Source organism: Saccopteryx bilineata, chromosome 5, assembly GCF_036850765.1.
Source record: "Saccopteryx bilineata isolate mSacBil1 chromosome 5, mSacBil1_pri_phased_curated, whole genome shotgun sequence".
In the NCBI taxonomy this organism is placed as follows: Eukaryota; Metazoa; Chordata; class Mammalia; order Chiroptera; family Emballonuridae; genus Saccopteryx; species Saccopteryx bilineata.
The window spans coordinates 14,680,051-14,700,925 of NC_089494.1; the positions used below are offsets into that span (position 1 = coordinate 14,680,051).

Below are 20,875 nucleotides of genomic sequence, written 5' to 3' on the forward strand. Positions count from 1 at the left end.
ATTCATTAATTTGTTCATTTGTTACTTTATGTGTACATGCATATATTTATTAACTATAAACCAAGTGCTTATTATCTAAAAAGCATTTTTCTAAGCCCTGGGAACATAGCAGCACTATGGTTAAGCAGCTTAGTGTTGTGACCGGGACTAGGTATTAATCTGTAGCTCAGATTTCTTCTGTAAAATGAGAATGCTAATAGTACCTGTTCTGAGGGTTAAGAGGATCTTAAAAGAGTATCATGTACTGTGTAGCTCATCTTAGCTGGGCAGTAAAGGTTTGCTCTTGCAGTCAATAGCACCCAGTCCAGGGCTTCTCACACTCTGCTAGGCATTCATCTGGGGAACTTGGGAAACACAGATTTTGGTTCATAGGTCTGGTGTAGCCGCCACTAGCTCTGCGGGCCTGGAGTCTGCCTGTCTCACAAGGACGCAAGTGCTTGCGATGCTTCCGCCTGAGAACCAACTGCACTGTGAGCAGCAAGGCTCTGGCACGTTGTTCTAACCTGAGTCCAAACAGGTTGTAAAACTTACGGCCTTTTTGCTAGTAGCAGTTACAGTCTTGAGAGTAACTTAGCGATAAGAAATATTCATAGATATGTTCCCAAAAGGTACCGAATGCCTGGATTTTATGTTTGTTCTTACCTAAGGTGGTAGAGTTATGTTCAGTTTGAAGGCGACTGAGTACCAGTTCCTGAGATGCTGGCAGCGGGACTGGCTCCTGGAGCTGCTTGATGGCTGGGACAGAGGGCGTGGCCGCTTTTCTCCACCTGGAAAAGTGATAGGACAGGAGTCTCCACAGCCCTCCCGGGCTTAGGATAAGGAGTGCACATTGTGATGTGTGAATTATTTTTCTTGGTCATAAACACTTGCCTGAGGTGGAAAGTCTTTAGCAGCATTTTAGAAATGATAAAACACACCGGTATTTTATTAAAGAAAATGGTGATTGACCATCAAAGGAGAAAAATGTTTGGCATTTTATGTTATGTGTGAGCAGTTCCAGTTGTCTCGCAGATAGAACGCTCATGTATGAACATGACGTAGCAGGTTTATTCCTCCGTAATAATGTTTTGGAACACCAGCTTTTTCAACCTGTGGGCCCTGCTGACAGCTCCTTGGGAGGGAAGTGAGCTGTAACAACGGGAACTGAAAGGCGCCAGAGCGGCATCTGACAGGGTGATCTAAGCTGCTCTCACTCTTTTCTCCTTAAGGAACTGACTTACCGAAAGGAGATGGTGCGAGCTGACCTAATTAACAAAAAGGTTGGAATCAGGTACGCTCTGAAAACTTTATTTATTTATTCATTTATTTATGACAGAGACAGAGAGAGGGACAGATAGGGACAGACAGACAGGAAGGGAGAGAGATGAGAAGCATCAATTCTTCGTTGCAGCACCTTAGTCTCCTTAGTTGTTCATTGATTGCTTTCTCATATGTGCCTTGACGGGGGGGGGGGGGGGGGGGCTGCAGCAGACCGAGTGACCCCTTGCTCAAGCCAGCGACCTTTGGGCTCAAGCCAGTGACCATGGGGTCATGTCTATGATCCCACGCTCAAGCCAGTGACCCCATGCTCAGGCTGGTGAGCTGCGCTCAAGCTGGATGAGGCCCTGCTCAAGCCAGCAACCTTGGGGTTTTGAACTTGGGTCGTCCGCATCTCACTTTGATGCTCTATCCACTGCGCCAGCGCCTGGTCAGGCTTACTTATTTATGGTTGGAGAGACTTCAAGAATGAAGTGCACACGACTATTTAATTTTGCCTGAAAGAATGCCTGGAGAGGGTGTCCATGCCCTTCTGAGTGAGTGGTGGGAGGGGGGCGGGGGACAGCTGCGGCTGTCTGGTGTCTGATGGAACTCGGAAGCAAGGGTTGCTGTTTCAGGTAGTAGCATGCTTTAAAACCAAACAGACACATGTTTTAAATAAGCCAGGGAAGTTTATGGTTTGTACATTCCTATTGCAGAGAAACTCCAGAAAACCTTGCTAAGCTTCTGACCAGGATGTACTTAAAGTCAGAAGTCATTGGCAATGGGCATCAGCTTGAGATCGAAATCCCTCCAACCAGAGCTGACGTTATGCATGCGTGCGACATTGTAGAAGATGTAGCGATTGCCTATGGATATAACAACATTCAGATGACTCTCCCGAAAACATACACCATAGCTAATCAAGTAAGATTGCACCCTTAAATAAACACTCCTTATTGTAGGAAACTGATTGTTGAATGCCGGGGAGGCTCGAGAAAAACAGAACATAGGAATTAAGCAGTATTTGGATGGGCTCTGCTGTGAGAGGCATTTGCTGTGCAGAGGATACAAAACAGATGCCCGATTGATTAGAGTAAGTCGAAACCTGTGATGACTAGTTCTTTGAGGAAAGGCAGGTTCTGAGTGTGCAGTCCTTGCTGAGTCTCTGACTGAGAGGCTGACTTTTCTCCACCGGGGCCCGGAGGCAGTAGCCGGACGTGGCAGGGGATTGGGGTGGTGCTCGCGGTCTGGTAGTAAGAAGGGGGTTTCCTTTTAGTGACATGGTCATACATGGAAACCCTTACTGAGCTGAACTAACTTTCTCCCCCAGTTTCCCCTCAATAAGCTGACAGAGCTGCTGAGATACGACCTGGCCGCCGCTGGCTTCACCGAAGCACTCACCTTCGCACTGGTACGTCTGCATGCTCCCTGCCCGGCTGACGGCGTGCTGGCCCTCTGCCTGGGCTACTCTGCCATCCCGGTGTGAAGTCACACTCTAGGCTTCCAAATCCCAGGTGTGAAAGACGAATTCTGTTATTGGAGATGGTGCAATTTCTCGTAAAGAAGATGTCTTTTTTATTAAGTCACAGAAAAACATGGACTAAGAATGTGTCTTCAGTAACAGATGATCATGTATTGTATAGTTTCATGTAAATGTTGATGGTTCACAATAATTTTCATAACCACGTGTGTTAGGTTGGAAGTTTTAGTCTTCATTTGGTCATGCCTGTGACCACTAGAGGCCGCCCTGGTTACAGGCTTGGGGACTGCTCCATGCTAAACTTGTTTCTTTGACTTTGAAAACGTTCACAAGCATTTGCTTTGAGTTGAAGAACTGGCATAAAAGGCCTAAATCAGGAAATGAATTTTATTACAAAACCAGAAGGAAATCTCCCTTCCCACCCAGATCGACCATTTGGGAAGAATAAAATGTGTATGTAATCTGTAGTTTCCTTGTCCTTGCTGGGCGTTTCTATGGCGTCTACAGTGTACTTTTGTGTATTCAGTAAGTTTCACTTAATGATGTAGGGCTGTCAAGCCAGTAGCCACTGCCACCATCACAGCCGCCTGGCCCATGCAGGTTCACATTAGATTCGGACAGACGGTAATGAAACAATGGAGCCTAGAACTGGTGGGCCATTACCTTTAATCCTAGCTTGCACCTGGCGGGCAAGTAAAAACACACACTGGGCTCCAAAACCCACTCATTCAGTGCTCACAAAGCTACTGACTTATCCGAGTTTCCTAGAATCAAAGGTTTCTAGCTCACTAGCCTTATTCACCTCTGTTTCCCATCTCCTTCTCTCTGCACAAATTGGCTTCTCCTTCAACACTCTGCCATCTTGGCTGCTTCTCCTCTCCTCCACATGACCTCTCTCTGCTCTCTCCTCTAATTCTAATCTTGAGAACCAAGAGCGAGCAAGCTCCCGGTCTGCCCCATTTTATAGTGTAGAAATCAAAATCTTTAATCCAAATACAAACAAGGAATTCTCTGATACAAAGTCACTTATCTGAGGCATAATGGGATTCCTCATGAGAGTGCACCACCCTACATCAAAAAGGGTGGGAAATATGAATCCTGCCTGCTTACAGCCTGTCCCCCCACATCCAATGCAAACTATAAGTGAGCAAACGTATTTGCAAACTTATTTGACCAACAAGGGCAAAACCCAAAACTGAACGAAGATGCAAAACAGCTACATTTTCTCCCCCACCTCAGTTCCAGCCCTCAGCCCTCAGTGTTTGAGTGTGTACTGCCAGCACAAGGTGGCCGGGTAAGGAGATGCAGCCTCCGCCGAAGCCCCTTGATGGAGTGCTTGTAATTTCAGGACGTTCATACCAGACGGGACCTGACAGAGCTAGTCCGACACCTTCATGTTTCTGATTCAGCGAGTGTTTATGCAGCGACATTTACGGCACATCTGTTGTATGTCAGGCTTTGCACCAGTGAGGAAGCCTGGGGCCAGGGGAGGATGAGGAGTTGCTGACAGTTCACCCGGACGCCAGGAGAGCGTGGCCAGAGTCCCGGCCTTCTCTAACCGTGTGTGCCTGGGCTGGGCGTGTAGTGCCCTGTTGGTTGTGTACCCACACAGGCCCCTAGATATATAGTTGTGAGCACTGATGACTTCATGTAAATGAAACACAGAAACTTAGGATTGAAAAATGTATGCTATTTTTAAAGTTTAATTAAGTGGCACAGAATTTGACTTGGAAGCCGTAGCCCCAGGCACTGGGGGAGCACGTGGTCTGCCTCCTGGCTAGGAGCTGCTGCGCAGAGTGTAGTGAGCAGAGCTTTCTGTTCATGACCCCACTCTCAGCGCGCCCAGTGCGGGAGCCACCCCCACCTCCCCCACCCCCGTCTTACACAGCAGGCAATTGAACTAACCTGTCCCACTCCGCGCAGTCGGCTGTGGACCAGGATTCAGCTCAGGTCTGTACCCAAAGCCTGTGACTCAGCTGTCCCACCATAAGTGTCAGTCAGTATCTAAAGTTGCCATGTTGGGCGCCACTTGCCACAGACCAGCACGGCTAGTAATTCTGGGTCCTGAGGGAAATTGGTTTTGGAATTAAGAAAATAGACTCACACAGAAAAGAGGATGGGATTGGGAGGCCTCTTCAGTGCTGATGGCAATGTTAGACAGCCCGAGTCCCTGGTCTTTGCTTTATGATATAGCATATCGCATAGACAATTAAAGCCTTTAATTCAATACAGTGTGTCCGTAAAGTCATGGTGCACTTTTGACCGGTCACAGGAAAGCAACAAAAGATGATAGAAATGTGAAATCTGCACCAAATAAAAGGAAAACCCTCCCAGTTTCTGTAGGATGATGTGGCAGCATGTGCGCATGCGCAGATGATGACGTAACACCGTGTATACAGCGAAGCAGCCCACGGCCATGCCAGTCAAGATGTGGACGGTACAGAGGAAAGTTCAGTGTGTGCTGTGGCTCGCTAAATTCAAATCCGTGACGAAAGTGCACCATGAATATCGGCGCATTTATAACGAAGTGCCACCACATAGGAATAACATTACTCGGTGGGATAAGCAGTTGAAGGAAACTGGCAGTTTGGTGGAGAAACCCCGTTCTGGTAGGCCATCAGTCAGTGACGAGTCTGTAGAGGCTATATGGGGTAGCTACCTAAGGAGCCCTAAAAAATCTGTGTGTGAGCCCACATCGAACTGCACTGAATAGGTATGAAACTGGGAGAGTTTTCCTTTTATTTGGTGCAGATTTCATATTTCTGTCGTCTTTTGTTGCTTTCCTGTGACCGGTCAAAAGTGCACCATGACTTTACAGACACACTGTGTATTAAACAAAGCAGCAGAAAATAAGACTGTCAACACCCACAACAGATTTTCAAGGAATGAATAAAAACCTGAATATTCAAGCAAGACACAGTAAGTGGCCCTTGTGTCTATAAGAAATGAGATTAGTTTACCTGCTACTTGGAAGAAATACTGTAGGCTTGTCCACAGTGACGTGAGATGAGGCCGACGGCCCTGGCCACCTTCAGCCTTCAGTGGCAAGTCCCAGCATTAAGAGAGTGGGAAAGGCTCAGTCCCAAACCAAACCTTAGGCTCAACGACCCGGCCAGCCCACAGTCCGTCTCCCACATAAAGTCACTTCACCACATCATTTATCACCAGGGGAAAGGAGTGGGGCGCCACAGAGTTGTGGGTTTGTAGTAAGTGTTCCTATAGGAGTTTCAACACTAAAGGTATCTATGAAGATACGTACTTCATTAGCAAATTTAAATATCCCTGAGCCTTTTATCTACTTTTGCACAGGAGTGACAGCCCCTTCCCTGAAACTTAGCTTTTGACTTCCTAAGTGTAATTCACATCTCATCGTCATGATTTTTTTTTACCATGTCTGCATACTAGTAATCTTCTTTTGTAAATTCCTCACTTTTAAAATGATCTACATTAGTCATATAGTAAGAATAATATTTGTAAAAATTAATGGGCTTCACTTACTTGTTATATTTTTGTAGCACCTTAAACAAAATTTTAACATTTAAAAAAGTATTCTTTCCTGTATACTAGCTACAGACAGGGTGCCTTGATTTAAAGCGCACTTTACGTCTAACCTTGTCATCCATGGTCATGGTAAAGTTCAAGGGCATTTGGAACCCTAGCTGTGTAGCCGTGTGTCCGTGGACCTTTTCCTTTTATACAGACAGTGCTAGTCTGTTTGAGTGTAAATTGCATTTCCCAGTTCACTGATCACATTACATGTAAGTCTTGTTATAAAAGCTCAGTGGGAAAAACGGTTATTCCTAGCATGCTTGCCGCCATATTCCACCCCTGGAGCTGTGGCAGACCAGGGCGCATTTTTCCTGCTGTGCCTGGATCCTTCCCCAAAGAGCACGCATTGGCGTAAAATAGAGCTAAACCTGTGCTCCTCTCCGAAATGAAATAATACAGGCCAGGTTGTCCTTGAAGATTGTTTTGTTGAACAGCGCAGTGAGCAGTATCACGTAATGTTGGAATATTTTCTAAACTTTTTTAAAAAAGTTACCATTAATAGATGTGGTAAATAATTTTAGAAATAACTTATTATGTATCATTGTTAACTTTTTGATTACTTAGTTTGTGCCAAGCATTTTGTTTGCATTTTCTCATCTCATTTACTGTTTGGTCTGCTATACCCAATAGTTTTGTTTTCATAACTTCTGCTCGCCGTCCTGGTTTTGAAGGATGACAAGCATCTTTCCTTTTCTGGTGGATGAGCGCTTCGCAGTTTATTTATTATCTGGAGCTTTAGCAAGTACATATGCGCAGAAGCTAAGTGGCCACTAGAATCCTGAGTCCTGCCATTCCACCAAAAGTCAGGACGGGTTCGGCCGAGTTCACAGTGGCAGTCAAAACAGGAAGCCGTGGGGACAGCACAGGGGGAGAGGGACTTCCGACTGGAGTCGGGAGGGATATGTTTCCGGGAGAGATGGGAGGGATGTCATCTAAGTAGAGCCTTGAGATGGTAGCATGTAGGTCAGGAGGGTATCAGGTAGGTGAAAGTGTAAGGGTCGGGGAACAAGTAGGGAATCGAAGGAGATCAGATTGGTAGGGCAGGTGGGAAGCTGGTTTAGGAACAGCCTGAGTACAGCTTAGACCACCATCCCCATGTGCAAGATTCCCTTTAGCTCTGTGTCCCAGCTGGAGCTTGTGTGGTAAAACTATTCCTGTCAAATTGCATCTGCTGTGGGCCTGCGTTCATTGACACATTTTATTCTTAGTTTATTCTTAATTTGCTGATTTATATAGAGAATCAACATTGCTATAAGAGCACAAGTGGACTTACACTGTTAAATACTATACTTTCTATGTTAAATTTGATCATTGCTTTTCATATTGACCTGTTTTGCATGTATTTCTCAGTGCTCCCAGGAAGATATTGCTGATAAACTTGGTCTGGATATCTCTGCAACAAAGGCAGTCCATATAAGTAATCCTAAAACAGCTGAATTTCAGGTAAGAATTTTCAGTAGGTGAGTGTTTGGATAAAAACAGTGTGAGTTATGAAAAGCCTCTTCAGGTATTATTATCCTTCATATGGCAAAATCTTAGAGTTTTAAAAAATCTCTTGGCTAAGTTCATAGTTCTTTACTGACAAAAATTCTTTTAAATTTTTAATTTTTCATTATTAACTTCTTTTTTTTTTTTTTTGGAATTTTTCTGAAGCTGGAAACGGGGAGAGACAGTCAGACAGACTCCCGCATGCGCCCAACCAGGATCCACCCGGCATGCCCACCAGGGGCGATACTCTGCCCACCAGGGGGCGATGCTCTGTCCCTCCGGGGCGTCGCTCTGCCGTGACCAGAGCCACTCTAGCACCTGGAGCAGAGGCCAAGGAGCCATCCCCAGCGCCCGGGCCATCTTTGCTCCAATGGAGCCTTGGCTGCAGGAGGGGAAGAGAGAGACAGAGAGGAAGGAGGGTGGGGGTGGAGAAGCAAATGGGCGCTTCTCCTATGTGCCCTGGCCGGGAATTGAACCTGGGTCCCCCGCACGCCAGGCCGAAGCTCTACTGCTGAGCCAACTGGCCAGGGCTCATTATTAACTTTATAGCTCGTGCTTACCTGCTGTTGCTGTCTAGCCCAGTCTTGTCTGAACTTTCCATTTTATAATCAATTTTTTAAATACTATAGATTTTATCTTTTCACCTGTTTGTAATAAATGAATTAACACCTGTTCCCAGTACCTCCTTTAAATCATTCACTCTAAAATTAGTCGTGACATCAGTTTTTGACTGTTCTGTCTTTGTCTCCCACTGTAACTATCTAGTTTATTGGCAGTTTCATGTAGAGTTAGGAACAGTTAAATGAGAATATATTACATTAATAATTGTTAAATGATTATATTATAGATTAGGACATTAGAAAGAGCATTTTGAAGTTATAATATATCTTTGCTTATTGGTGACTTCAAAATAGTCTCATCTTTTTCATATTGATAAGCTCTCATTCTTTTTTTCCTTCATATGCAATTCTGTTTGATAATTTTAAACCCAAGCTTTAGAGAAAATCATGTCTTCTAGAATCATGAGAATCTTGGAATTGGGAGGAAATATTTTCAATAAAGTTAATGCTATTATAATATCTGAACTCTGGGATAGTTTGTTTTGATCTCGGTTTTCACTTCTGTAAAAGTAGGGGACTAGATTAATTCTAAAAATCTATAGTTCTAACTTAATCTAGGTTTTAGTTATAGAACTACCTACTAATGTGGCAGATAGAACTAGACTAATTAAAAAACTAATTGGTAATATGCATCAAATACATGATTTTTTTTTTTTTTTTTTTTGTATTTTTCTGAAGCTGGAAATGGGGAGGCAGTCAGACATACTCCCGCATGCACCCTACCGGGATTCACCTGGTACACCCACCAGGGGGCGATACTCTGCCCATCTGGGGCGTCGCTCTGTTGCAACCAGAGCCACTCTAGCGCCTGGGGCAGAGGCCAAGGAGCCATCCCCAGAGCCCGGGCCATTTTTTGCTCCATTGAAGCCTTGGCTGCGGGAGGGGAAGAGAGAGACAGAGAGGAAGGAGAGGGGGAGAGGTGGAGAAGCAGATGGGTGCCTCTCCTGTGTGCCCTGGCTGGGAATCGAACCCGAGACTTCTGCACGCCAGGCCGATGCTCTACCACTGAGCCAACCGGCCAGGGCCATGAATTATTTCTTTATACTCAATGTCAGAACTTTGAGGAATTTCCTCACACTAGTTTGGAAGGTTTGCAATAATGAGCTTTTATGTTTTGTTTTCTGAGGTCCACTAGCTTTTCTGCTATTTTTAAAAATAGCCATGGTGATCTTTTTAATAATAGATTTTCAGGTTCATTTGGATAGGGTGATATTTCAATAAATCTTAATGCATTTTTATTTGAATTTATTGCAAATTTTTTCTCCCAGTTTTGCTTGTCAAACTTGATGGCTTTCCTAAGATGTGGTAATGTTGTATTCTTTAGGGTTGACATCCTGTATTAATCCTCTGTATAAGTGGAAGGAAAACAAATCAGAAACACATTAAATGCCACTATAAATAGCTGTGGCTTTGCACACTTAAGAATCAATAGTTCTGTATAAAATACATTAGAGATGAAAGTGAGTCTGTCTTTTAGATTTGGCAGATTCTGTATTTTGCTCCTGCTTTACCAACAGATATGTCCTACCATTACTAATGTGGCTAACAAGTTTATATTTATATTTATTTGTGGTTAAATTAAATTAGCTTATGGTCTTATAACTCAGTTTGTTTAAGTTAAAAATTTTCCTGCATAATTTTTAACTTTGAGCTATTTTCTGATAGTAGTTAATGTTAGAGAATGATTAAAAGAAATGCTATTTATTTAAAAGATGTTAAATTTTATTATAATTATTGTCAATAAAATGATAGAATATTTTCACATCTCCCCAAATTAGCAATAATATTCCTTAACATACTCAAATATCCTGTCGTTCAAATTTTCCCAATTGGCTCAATTTTTCTAGTTTGATTCTGGATTCAGATGGAGTTAGACCTGGCCGGGTAGCTTAGTCAGTGGCGCAGTGTTTTTCAGCCACCTGTCCATGGACCAGTCCCCAGAAATTTCGTGCTGGTCTTTGAAAAAAGAGTTAGCCCACCATGATGTTGTATGAAGATTATAGACCTAATGATCTTAGTTGAATTTGCTTATGCTCAGGGTGATTTTTGCCTGGGCGGTTCCTGAAATAATCTGTTTTTACCGGTTTCCAAGTGTAAACATGTTGAAAACCACTGGGTTAGAGCATCCTCACGATATGCCGAGGTCGCAGGTCCTGTCCTCAGGGCACATTCAACCAAGGAATGCATAGATAGGTGGAACAACAGGTCGACGTTTCTCTATTTTCCTTCTTCTCTCTGAAATCAATAATTTCTTTTTACAGTCTCTCTTTTTTTTAAAGATTTTATTTATTCATTTTAGAGAGGAGAGAAAGAGAGAGAGGGAGAAGGGGGGGAGCAGGAATCATCAACTCTCATATATGCCTTGACCAGGCAAGCTGAGGTTTCAAACCGACAACCTCAGTGTTCTTAGGTCGACACTTTATTTACTGTGCCACCACAAGCCAGGCTTAAAGCCTCTCTCTCTCTCTTTTTTTTTCTTGTATTTTTCTGAAGTGAGAAGCAGGGAGCCAGAGAGACAGATTCCGCATGCGATCCACCTGGCACGCCCACCAGGGGGCGATGCTCTGCCCATCTGGGGCGTTGGCTGTTGCAACCAGAGCCATTCTAGCTCCTGAGGTGGAGGCCATGGAGCCATCCTCAGCACCTGGGCCAACTTGGCTCCAATGGAGCCTCGGCTGCGGGAGGGGAAGAGAGAGAGAGAGAGAGAGGAAGGAGTGAGGGAAGGATAGAGAAGAAGATGGGCGCTTCTCCTGTGTGCCCTGATTGGAAATCGAACCCAGGACTTCCACACGCTGGGCCAATGCTCTACCACTGAGCCAACTGACCAGGACCAAAGTCTCTTTTAATCTATAGGTTCTCTCTCTCTCTCATTGTGTTGAAGAAACTGGGTCATTTATTCTGTAGAGTTCTGACATTTGGGATTTTGCTAACCACATTCCAGGGGCCCCTATAGTTCCAATACATTGGTAGTTAGATCCAGCAGCCTGACCACATTCAGGGTCTTTGTTTCTGTTTTGTATTGCTGCGGGTTTAAAATAAGCAAATAGGGTTATCTATAAAATAAGTTGAAAAACATTAAGAACAATGATCTGCAAAAGTAGTTTATTTCCATTCTAGTAAGTTAAGCTTTCTTTAACGGTGTAGTTTTGTTTGTGTGGTTTGGGAAAGGGATGATATTTAAGAAAATACTGAGTTGAAGGCGAACAGCAGCTTGCTGGCAGAATGGATGTGATAGGAAAGATATTTTTTTCCTCCACCCCACAATCTAGCAAGTCCTTGAGGAGCTTGTTCTCCCTGTGCAGGTCTAGGAGAGGCTGCTATTGTAGGTAGGTGGTCAGGGCAGGCCTCCGTGGGAGAGGGCCTTTGTGCAGAGACTTGAGGACAGTAGGTAGCCACACGTTGTCTGGAGGAAGAATGTACCAGGCAGAGGAAGGATGGAACCCGCCCGCGGTGTGCGGTGTGCGGCCGGAGCCCAGGGAGCCAAAGGGAGTAGCAGGTGTTGAGGTTGGAAAGGGGCGGGGGCCAGATTCCTATAGGGCCCCATGTAAGGCATGGTTTTTACTTAAAATGTGATTGAAACCTGTTGGAGATTTTTGAGCAGGGTGGGTCTATGACCTGACTGAGGCCTTAAAGGATCACTATGGGAAGGGGCAGGAGTGGAAGCAGAGCAACCAGCTTAAGCTCAAGCAAGAGTTGGGCAGAGATCCTGGGGCAGAGTCTACAGCGCCCAGATTCAGTGCCGCTGCCCTGCTGCCCATGCGGAGCTCGGACCCGGTGCCGCTGTCCTGCTGCCCTGCAGCCCTGCTGGTAACGTGGTGTCTCAGAGGGAGAGAGTTACTACACAGGCAAAAGCAGGGACACTTTTGGTTTTGTTTGTTTTAAAGAACTGGGATGTGTATTTGTGCTTTGGCCACTCAGCTGGAAACTAATCATCGCTTGCATAGGTTTATCAGTGTATTCATATGTGTTCTGTTTTCCTCATTGTCCTGGTATTTTAATGGCATTTACATTTTCTCTGGTCCTGGTTTTTTAAATTTTGAATAATTTATATTTAATCTATTTAAATACAGGATAGGGGCAAAGGTAGGTTTATAGTTGTGAATACACGAAAGTATATTCTTATTAATTACTGTATGATTTTTCATATGAACAACTATAAACTTACTTTTGCATTATCTTGTATTTATGTTTCCTATAGTCTACTTCAACTTATAAAATAAGGCAGACTATGAAAATTAACATTTGAAATCTTGAAAGCTAACTTTACTTTTAAAAATGATAAAAAAAACAACCAATTCTAGACACAAGTAGTTATATTTGTTGTTGTATTTGTTCCTCATTTTTTAAAATCAAATTTATGACATTTCATTGTATAAGTTCAGAAGTCAGAACATTTTTAGGTTTCTGAGTGACCTGAACCTGAAAAATAACAATGACTTGGATGTTTAGACACTGCACTTCCCAGTATCTTCTTGTGAAGCCGTGGGGGCCTGGACTTTATTTTTTAACCAAGTACACTAGCCCCCCCCTTTATAGTTTCACTTTCTGTAGTTTAGTAACCTGCAGTCAACCCAGTCTGAAAATATTAAATGTAAAGTTCCAGGAATAAACAATTCATAAATTCCAAATTGCAGCTATTCTTAGTAGTGGGATGAAATCTCACGCTGTCCCTCTCTGTCCCATCTGGGACATAAATTATTCCTTTGCCCAGTGTCTCCATGCTGTATATACTACCTGCCACTTAGTAGCCAACTAGGTGATCAGACCTACTGCCTCAGTATGGCAGTGCTTATACTCGAGTAATCCTCACTTTACTTAGTAATGGCCCCAAGGCACAAGAGAAGTGATGCTGGCGATTCGGATATGCCACCGAGAAGCCTGAACTTTATCATGGTGATGTACGTTATAGGAAAAATCATAGTGTGTATCTACAAAGGGATTGGTGTTACCTGTGATTTCAGGTATCTGCTGGGGGTCTTGGAACATACCCCTTGAGGTGAAGGGGGTTGTGCTTTGTCTGTTTGGTTCTGTTGGTCAGTGCAATTTCGTGTCTTCTCCTGTAGGTGGCACGCACCACCCTTCTTCCTGGCCTCCTGAAGACCATAGCAGCAAATCGGAAGATGCCCCTTCCTCTGAAACTGTTTGAAATCTCTGACATTGTAGTAAAAGATTCTAGCAGAGGTAAGAATGAGCCACCTTTGATTTGTATACTTGAAGCATTTTTTATTATGAAAATTTCAACTATATTTAAAAGTAGAGAAAATAGTATAATTACTTTAATGAATCTTAACACCCAGCTTTAACAATTATGAACATATGCCTAAACTTCTTTAATTTATACCCCAGCCCCTTCCCCGTGTTAGTGTAATGTAATTCCCAGGCATCATATCATTTCATATCATTTAATCAGCAAACACTGTAGTATCTGTTTCTAAAAGAAGGCTATCATTTTTGTCTTATTTAAATAAACCAAATAAAATTATCTTATTATTATCAGAAATCTATCTAATGTTTAAATTTTCACCGTCTTATAAATTGAATATTCACAATTGATTTGAATCAGGCAAGCAAAGTCCAGATATTTGGTTACTCTGTTTTATTCCTTTTACTAGAAAGCAAATTTTAACGAAGAATTTAATAATGTTTTGGAAGACCCCTATTAAAACCTCAACTTGAAAAACACTGTGGAATATTTCTCTTTTTCCTGTAGCAAATGATTTATGGCATATCATTTTAAGGTACCTGATTTCTTGTCATTCTGGTTTAGGAGTAGTGACTGTTCACCACTACTGGATGCTAGTGTCACTGACTGACTGTTTTACCAGTTTTGTCTCTTGAGAATGGTCTGGACTTGGTGGTACAACAAGTTGCTTGGTTCAACATTTGGAATGTAGTGGGTATTTAATAAATATAAGGTCTACCAAAAAGTTCTGTCCGTTTCTATCACAAGTTTCAACATGTAAGCACATGTTTATTTGGCGCATGTGTGCCTCTCTATTTTTATCACTTAATGTATACATACCGACGTAGCAAATTAACTAAAACAAAGTTGATTCACATTAGTCTTATGTGTGAAGCGATAGTGTACCCATGGCTACTGATAAAGTTCATTTACGCCACTGTATTTTTATGAATTTCAACAAGGAAGAAATGCTACAGAAGCATGTAAAAATTTATTGAAAGTGTTTGGTGAAGGTACAGTTTCTGATAGGACATGCAGAAGATGGTTCAAAAAATTCAAAATAGGTGATTTCAACCTTTCTGATAAGCCACGTTCTGGGCTACCATCTCTGATTGATGATGATGTTGTTAAGACCATGTTGGAGCAAGATCCTTTTCTGACATCGGAGATCGCAGGAAGGCTTAATTCAGCTCAGCAAACCATTTCAGACCATATTTGGAAGATAGGATTGGTGTGGAAATATTCAAGATGGGTGCCACATGAATTAAATCAGAAATATTTGTATTTTGCTTTATGCCAAAAATGGACAGAACTTTCCGGTAGACCTTATATATATTTAGTAAGAACTTACACCTGTTTGCCAAAGAAGTCTGCCTTATTCGAGCTTCCCATGTGTCAGACTTCTCCATGTCTGCAGACTTGCGGAAGTCTGACTGTCTTGGGCTGCGTCTGAGGTCCTCTCTTAGTGGGCAGTGCCCTAGAGAGACTGCATTGCTGGCAGGATTTCCTTGGTTCCCTGGAACGAACAGTTCAGGTCCAGCAGTGTCTATTTAGTGAGTCTCTCTCCGGACTGCAGGGTGCTGAGGGTGCCGTTTTGGATCAGTTAACAAAGGCAGAGGCCTTTTCCTCGGCTGTCCATGTGTGGACCGTCCCCAGCAAACTTCTAGCCTGAGCCGACTCCCTCTGCTCCCCAGCATTCAGCCTCACGGCCAAGCGTCACCTGCCGTTTGTACAGTGCCTTTTACTTTCTGAAAACACTTTTTAAACATACTTTCTCTCCTGATTGTAAACCATCTCTTTGAGGTAGGTGGGACAAAAGACATTGTCGCTTTTGAATGTATAGGGAAATTAAGAAAAGTGCTAATTTCCCCAAGTCTTCATTAACAATTGGCCTGAGAGCAGAATTTTGATCTCAGTGCATATATCCTTAGAGAATAGAAGTTTATTTTAATGTCGGTCTGTGGAGAGTTTTCTTTGGATGGTAAATTGGCTGTAATAGAAATCTGAAAACATCGTCAGTTCCAGCTGTAAACAGTCATGAGGGTTCTTGTGCCGCAGACCCTCTGTCGGTACCGCTAACTGAGCACCTGTTACCGTTCCCTTGGTACCATTGATCGGTATGGCTGAGCTCTTGTTATCGTTCCCTCGGTACCACTAACTGAGCACCTGTTACTGTTCCATTGGTACCATCGATCGGTATGGCTGAGCTCTTGTTATCGTTCCATCGGTACCGCTAACTGAGCACCTGTTACTGTTCCATTGGTACCATTAAGCACCTGTTACTGTTCCATTGGTACCACTGAGCACCTGTTACTGTTCCGTCGGTACCGCTAACTGAGCACGTGTTACTGTTTCGTCGGTACCTCTAACTGAGCACCTGTTACTGTTCCCTCGGTACCATTGGTATTGCTGACTGAGCTCTTGTTATCCTTCTGTCGGTACCGCTGACTGAGCACCTGTTACTATTCCATCGGTACCACTAACTGAGTACCTGTTACTATTCCATTGGTACCGCTAAGTACCTGTTACTGTTCCATCGGTATTGCTGAGCACCTGTTGCCGTTCCGTCGGTACTGCTACTGAGCACCTGATGCCGTTCCGTCCATACCGCTAACTGAGCATCTGATGCCGTTCCGTCAGTACCGCTAACTGAGCACCTGATGCCGTTCCATCGGTACTGCTACTGAGCACCTGATGCCGTTCCATCAGTACCGCTAACTGAGCACCTGATGCTGTTCCATCGGTACTGCTACTGAGCACCTGATGCCGTTCCGTCAGTACCGCTAACTGAGCACCTGATGCCGTTCCGTCAGTACCGCTAACTGAGCACCTGATGCCGTTCCGTCAGTACCGCTAACTGAGCACCTGATGCCGTTCCATCGGTACCGCTAACTGAGCACCTGATGCCGTTCCATCGATACCGCTAACTGAGCACCTGATGCCGTTCCATCAGTACTGCTACTGAGCACCTGATGCCGTTCCGTCAGTACTGCTACTGAGCACCTGATGCCGTTCCGTCAGTACTGCTACTGCCGTTCCATCGGTACCGCTAACTGAGCACCTGATGCCGTTCCATCGGTACCGCTAACTGAGCACCTGATGCCGTTCCGTCGGTACCGCTAACTGAGCACCTGATGCCGTTCCATCGATACCGCTAACTGAGCACCTGATGCCGTTCCGTCAGTACTGCTACTGAGCACCTGATGCCGTTCCGTCAGTACTGCTACTGCCGTTCCATCGGTACCGCTAACTGAGCACCTGATGCCGTTCCATCGGTACCGCTAACTGAGCACCTGATGCCGTTCCATCGGTACCGCTAACTGAGCACCTGATGCCGTTCCATCGGTACCACTAACTGAGCACCTGATGCCGTTCCATCGGTACCGCTAACTGAGCACCTGATGCCGTTCCATCGGTACCGCTAACTGAGCACCTGATGCCGTTCCGTCAGTACCGCTAACTGAGCACCTGATGCCGTTCCGTCAGTACCGCTAACTGAGCACCTGATGCCGTTCCGTCAGTACCGCTAACTGAGCACCTGATGCCGTTCCGTCAGTACCGCTAACTGAGCACCTGATGCCGTTCCATCGATACCGCTAACTGAGCACCTGATGCCGTTCCGTCAGTACCGCTAACTGAGCACCTGATGCCGTTCCGTCAGTACCGCTAACTGAGCACCTGATGCGGTTCCATCGGTACCGCTAACTGAGCACCTGATGCCGTTCCGTCAGTACTGCTACTGAGCACCTGATGCCGTTCCATCGGTACCGCTAACTGAGCACCTGATGCCGTTCCATCAGTACTGCTAACTGAGCACCTGATGCCGTTCCGTCAGTACCGCTGAGCACCTGATGCCGTTCCATCGGTACCGCTAACAGTACCGCTGAGCACCTGATGCCGTTCCGTCGGTACTGCTAACTGAGCACCTGATGCCGTTCCGTCGGTACTGCTAACTGAGCACCTGATGCCGTTCCGTCGGTACTGCTAACTGAGCACCTGATGCCGTTCCGTCGGTACTGCTAACTGAGCACCTGATGCCGTTCCGTCAGTACTGCTAACTGAGCACCTGATGCCGTTCCGTCAGTACTGCTACTGAGCACCTGATGCCGTTCCGTCAGTACCGCTAACTGAGCACCTGATGCCGTTCCGTCAGTACTGCTACTGAGCACCTGATGCCGTTCCATCGGTACCGCTAACTGAGCACCTGATGCCGTTCCATCAGTACTGCTAACTGAGCACCTGATGCCGTTCCATCGGTACCGCTAACAGTACCGCTGAGCACCTGATGCCGTTCCGTCGGTACTGCTAACTGAGCACCTGATGCCATTCCGTTGGTACTGCTAACTGAGCACCTGATGCCGTTCCGTCAGTACTGCTAACTGAGCACCTGATGCCATTCCGTTGGTACTGCTAACTGAGCACCTGATGCCGTTCCGTCGGTACTGCTAACTGAGCACCTGATGCCGTTCCGTCGGTACTGCTAACTGAGCACCTGATGCCGTTCCGTCGGTACTGCTAACTGAGCACCTGATGCCGTTCCGTCGGTACTGCTAACTGAGCACCTGATGCCGTTCCGTCGGTACTGCTAACTGAGCACCTGATGCCGTTCCGTCGGTACTGCTAACTGAGCACCTGATGCCGTTCCGTCGGTACTGCTAACTGAGCACCTGATGCCGTTCCGTCGGTACCGCTAACTGAGCACCTGATGCCGTTCCGTCAGTACTGCTACTGAGCACCTGATGCCGTTCCATCGGTACCGCTAACGAGCACCTGATGCCGTTCCATCGGTACCGCTAACTGAGCACCTGATGCCGTTCCATCAGTACTGCTAACTGAGCACCTGATGCCGTTCCGTCAGTACCGCTGAGCACCTGATGCCGTTCCATCGGTACCGCTAACAGTACCGCTGAGCACCTGATGCCGTTCCGTCGGTACTGCTAACTGAGCACCTGATGCCATTCCGTTGGTACTGCTAACTGAGCACCTGATGCCATTCCGTTGGTACTGCTAACTGAGCACCTGATGCCATTCCGTTGGTACTGCTAACTGAGCACCTGATGCCATTCCGTTGGTACTGCTAACTGAGCACCTGATGCCGTTCCGTCGGTACTGCTAACTGAGCACCTGATGCCATTCCGTTGGTACTGCTAACTGAGCACCTGATGCCGTTCCGTCAGTACTGCTAACTGAGCACCTGATGCCATTCCGTTGGTACTGCTAACTGAGCACCTGATGCCGTTCTGTCAGTACTGCTAACTGAGCACCTGATGCCGTTCCATCGGTACCGCTAACTGAGCACCTGATGCCGTTCCGTCAGTACCACTAACTAAACACCTATTACCATTTCATCGGTGCTGCTGAGCTCTTGTTATCATTCTGATGTCACATTTTTCTTGTTCGATTTGTTTTCTTTCATTTTAGTTCTTTGAGTTTTGTTTTGATGCTTAGTGATTCAGACCTATTTATGAATTAGGTTAATTACACTAGGTTTTCTCAAAGGTTTTGGAATGTTGCTTTAGCAGTTGGCCTCTTCCCTCATTGCAGATTGTGCAAAGCCGGAATATTTGCTCACAGCAGGCGCCCAGGTCCGGATGGTGATGGGGGGGGGGCACGCTGGGCTCCCTGCAGAGCGTGGGGGGGGGGATGCTCACAGCGGGCTGCTCTCCTGACGGTGAAGGGGAGGAGCATGCTGGCCTCCCTGCTGCTCTCCTGACGGTGAAGGGGAGGAGCACGCTAGCCTCCCTGCTGCTCTCCTGACGTGAGGGGGAGGGGTGAGGGGGAGGAGCACGCTGGCCTCCCAGCAGTCCCGCGGGAGGGCTTCACTTTTGGCAGGGCGCACTTTCGAGCACTATACAGCGGTGTTTTTCGACTGAACGCTAACTCCTAACCCTAACCAACATCAGGGTGGTTAACTCTTTCAGGGACCAGCACGAAATGTGGGGCTGACAGGCAGTGGTCTGCTGATCAGCAGTTCAGAACACTGCTTTACAGTATTCAGTCCTGGATGGGTGCCTTCACTTTCTTTTCCCTCTGTGTTTCTTGGGAAGACCTAGATGTGGACTCCACTCTGCCCAAGGCCCGTGCTTGGAGACCACCTCCCTGTGAGAGAGGGCCGGTCTTCAGTCCTGGTGCGGCAGCGTTGCTGACGATGACCCCACAAACCAGTCCATACACTTCGTAACTCAGACGCGTGTCTGCTGCACTCCACTTCATCGGGAAGAACAGTCCATCTCTAGCAGGCCTCTTTGACTCCTGGTGTGGTTGTGATTATTCTGCTGCTTTCCCCATCCTGCCAATCCCAGCTGATAGTGACTTCTGCTTGCTGTCTTGCCTCATGGTGGTTCATTCTCTTTTTTTTTTTTTTTTTTTTGTATTTTTCTTAAGTTGGAAACGGGGAGGCAGTCAGACAGACTCCCGCATGCGCCCGACCGGGATCCACCCGGCATGCCCACCAGGGGCCGATGCTCTGCCCATCCTGGGGCGTCGCTCTGTTGTATCCAGAGCCATTCTAGCGCCTGAGGCAGAGACCACAGAGCCATCCTCAGTGCCCGGGCAAACTTTGCTCCAGTGGAGCCTTGGCTGCGGGAGGGGAAGAGAGAGACAGAGAAGAAGGAGAGGGGGAGGGGTGGAGAAGCAGATGGGCGCTTCTCCTGTGTGCCCTGGCTGGGAATCGAACCCAGGACTCCTGCACGCCAGGCCAACGCTCTACCACTGAGCCAACCGGCCAGGGCCTCATTCTCTTTCTTTGAAATTTTTTATTTATCAGTGGGATTTGAGGAATGAGAGGAGGTACGTCTGCTCGGTGAGGTCACCATCTTGAACACACAGATTTGCTTTCCTTTATTTAGGTCAGCGTGGATTTTATTTCGTAACAGAAGGAGCTTTCTGGTGGATTACTTTAAGTGTGCACACGTGGACTCCTGACTTGCCGTCTGGTACCCACAGAGGATGCTGGCGGGGCAGCCCAGCTCTGTGGTTCTGGTTCCGAGGGGAAACTGCCACCAGCACCTGGGTTTCAAGCGTGGTTCTGCTGCTCACCTGCTGCTTAACTTCAGACAGTTTATTTCATCCTTCTGTGCCTCAGTTTCCTCATCTGTACCTTGGTAATGATGTTGACTCATTTCATTCGCTTATGAGGATTAAATGAAATTGCATTGTGAAAAGTTCCGGCTACATAATAAGCACTGTTTTGTGTCTGCTTTTACTATTAGGGTATAAGCGCCTGACGCCAGATACCCGGCGCCCTGGTTTGGTAATTTTCTGTGAGAGTAACTTGAAAACCTTTGCTGGCCATTCAAACATCAGTGTCACCTTGCT

At 45.9% G+C, this 20,875-nt stretch overlaps 1 protein-coding gene across 3 annotated transcripts in view; it reads left to right on the forward strand.

Annotated features, from left to right (window-relative positions):
* The window catches only part of FARSB (phenylalanyl-tRNA synthetase subunit beta), a 75,533-nt gene that overhangs the window by 24,645 nt on the left and 30,013 nt on the right, over positions 1–20,875 (forward strand). For all 3 annotated transcript variants that reach the window (XM_066281122.1, XM_066281124.1, XM_066281123.1), the window contains 5 exons: positions 1,209–1,270; positions 1,956–2,163; positions 2,570–2,650; positions 7,619–7,711; positions 13,440–13,557. In XM_066281122.1, the coding sequence (XP_066137219.1) occupies positions 1,209–1,270; positions 1,956–2,163; positions 2,570–2,650; positions 7,619–7,711; positions 13,440–13,557 (562 nt within the window). The remainder of the gene's footprint in view (positions 1–1,208; positions 1,271–1,955; positions 2,164–2,569; positions 2,651–7,618; positions 7,712–13,439; positions 13,558–20,875) is intronic.